General features: G+C 37.0%; 1 protein-coding gene across 5 annotated transcripts in view; it reads right to left on the bottom strand.

Moving 5' to 3' along the window:
- The window catches only part of LOC137969392 (centrosomal protein of 112 kDa-like), a 101742-nt gene that overhangs the window by 53780 nt on the left and 45462 nt on the right, over positions 1-2500 (bottom strand). For all 5 annotated transcript variants that reach the window (XM_068815605.1, XM_068815609.1, XM_068815607.1 and 2 more), the window contains one exon: positions 1263-1362. In XM_068815605.1, coding sequence (XP_068671706.1) covers positions 1263-1362 — 100 coding nt within the window. The remainder of the gene's footprint in view (positions 1-1262; positions 1363-2500) is intronic.

The following is a 2500-nucleotide window of genomic DNA, read 5'->3' as shown; positions in this document are numbered from 1 at the left end:
GAACAATTGCTCAATGTGTGCTCATAACCTTAATAATTTATGGACTGTTAAAATAGCTTTAACATCTCCTTCAGTTGCCCTTTCATGTTTTGTATAATTATTATGTTCTGAATCATTCAAGAGAATGCACTTCTTGCTGCCTTGTCTACCTCAAGAAATTTCCAATGTCCTTTAGACTTGCTGTGTCCTTGTACGTTTTGCAGTCTCACCATGTTCCAGCCACAGAAAATTCACTAGCTTGGACGTTTTCTTTTGTTTCTTGTTTTGTTCATAGTCTGATGTAGTCTCCCTTGTAAAGCCACAATGAAATAGGCCTGAACTCATAAATTGTAATTCAGCAAAGGTACCCTATTGCCAAAGAATCTCAAAGCAAAGTGCTTGAATCTTAAATTCCTAATAAAGAGGTACAAGTCATTGTCTGATGTCTAGACTAACTGTTGCATTTGTTACATAGTCCATTAACAAATTATGACCTTGAAATGTGAAGTTTTCTGCAGTGATGTATTATTAAAAATCAAAATGATAGTATACCGTCAAATTAATGTGGAAAACACAAGGAATATACTATGGTATTCAAGCATTAAGTGAGAGCACCAGTCCTGTGAACAGGTGTTCACATTTACTCAAGCATGAAATGTGTCAGTTTGTCGAAATAAAATCAATCATTCGACAAATTGCAAATTTGTTTCTTTGCAGGTGCAATTTTTCAAAATTATTATTATACAAATTATTATATCAAGTTCTGGCTTAATGGAGGCCACATTACAAGCACAGCACAGAAAAGCTAATAATTTTTAGCTTTGTCAAAAATAGACAGTGTAGATTTCAGAAAAAAAAAGTTGAATTTCTGAATTATTGTATACATAACTTAGTATTCAAACCTTACAACTGAAATTTCAGTTGCTAGACTAGGCAAATACAACCCCAGACCAGAATGATAATTCTTGTTGCACTGCATGGGCAAGCAGGTAACTATTATTGTTGCACGCTAAGCTTCATCTCAGTTACCACCGGGCCAGAATGCAGAAAAATATCTTCTGAGCTGTTCCTTCCCCATGCAAATACTTTTTATGCAGCGTTGGTGCTGATGTTACCAACATTAGATGAGGAAGTTGAGTTTATTACGTTCCTTTTTTCAATAATTGATCATGATGATGTTGTTGACGATGATGTGTCTCTTTCATAAGTGCAAGACCAGCTACAACAAAGTACGTTATGACAATTTCCAGGCTGATCAAAGGCGCCCAAAATAACTAAATAACCTTTCCGTTCTTGTCTTTTAGCTGCTGCTTCCATTTCAGTTATCTTGTTTCTGTAATGGGATTTTACTTCCTCTAATTCCATGTTCTTTCTATCCAAAATCTAAAAGAAAAAAAAGGAAACAAAGAATAACAAAATTGGAAGTTGTTAACCATGCATAATGCCCACTCTCAAAGAGCAGATGTAGAACAATAAAATTGCTTTACAAGAAGAAAGTACATGTAAGAGAGGAAGAAGATGTAATGTGTTGGAACACAGGGAGCCCGCACAATCTGTTGTCTAACCGTATAACTGTTTGTAATTTTATAATAAATGCAGTGGATTCACTGTAGCGATATATCAATAATATTATTATTCAACACATTGTAACAATGTCCAAATATGGCCAAAGTGCATGCAATATTCGTCATGCGTACTCAACAGATATCCTGCGATATACGTAATTTTGTGTGTCGAGGAGAAAAATGGTGGTTTTCCCAGCTTTTTACCCAATAAATGTAGAAAATAGTGCTTTTTCATCAATGTGTTGAATAATAAAATCACTATCCTGCTCGATTTTAGCGAACTTGTATCAAGCCACATTCCGCGTGATTTTGCAGGATAATGGTTAAATACATGCATGGAGCAATGCCAAGTAAGCGTTGTATTACCTTATCTGCGGTGTCCCGTCGTTCTTTCATCTCAGAAGTGGTATTTTGAGTGATTTTGAAGATTGCTGGGGCAATTTTTCCCAAGAACATTGCACCGCTCTGCTTCCAAACTTTACAGGAGAACGGTCGAAAGTTTCATGCTTCTTCTTGTACTTCTCGATCGAAAATCCATCCAAACGGCCCGGCGCTAGCCCTTGAAGAACATGAAAATTCCATACCTTATGAGCGGTTGAAATGCATAACAAGATTCACATGTGCCAGCCTCAAACCGTCCTGCTGATTGCCTCTTTCTGACTGGATGCCATTTGAGGCTGGTATATATCAATTTTAATACACATTTTGACCACTCTGAAGATATGGGATTTTGATTTTCTTCAAAGGCTACAATTGTAGCTCTGGGCCATTTGGATGGATTTTCAATCGAGAAGTACGAGAAGAAGCGTGAACCTTTTGGCCATTCTCCTACAAAGTTTGAGAGCAAAGAAATGCGTTTTCCGGGGAATTGCCCTGGTGCCGAAGCCTTTCAAAAATTACTTTCCACCCTTGTCCTTCCATTGACAAGCACCTCAGTAAACAGCGAACTTGAAATC

This window comes from Montipora foliosa, chromosome 9 (assembly GCF_036669935.1).
Source record: "Montipora foliosa isolate CH-2021 chromosome 9, ASM3666993v2, whole genome shotgun sequence".
NCBI classification, from domain to species: domain Eukaryota; kingdom Metazoa; phylum Cnidaria; class Anthozoa; order Scleractinia; family Acroporidae; genus Montipora; species Montipora foliosa.
This window is presented reverse-complemented; position numbering and strand designations above follow the sequence as displayed.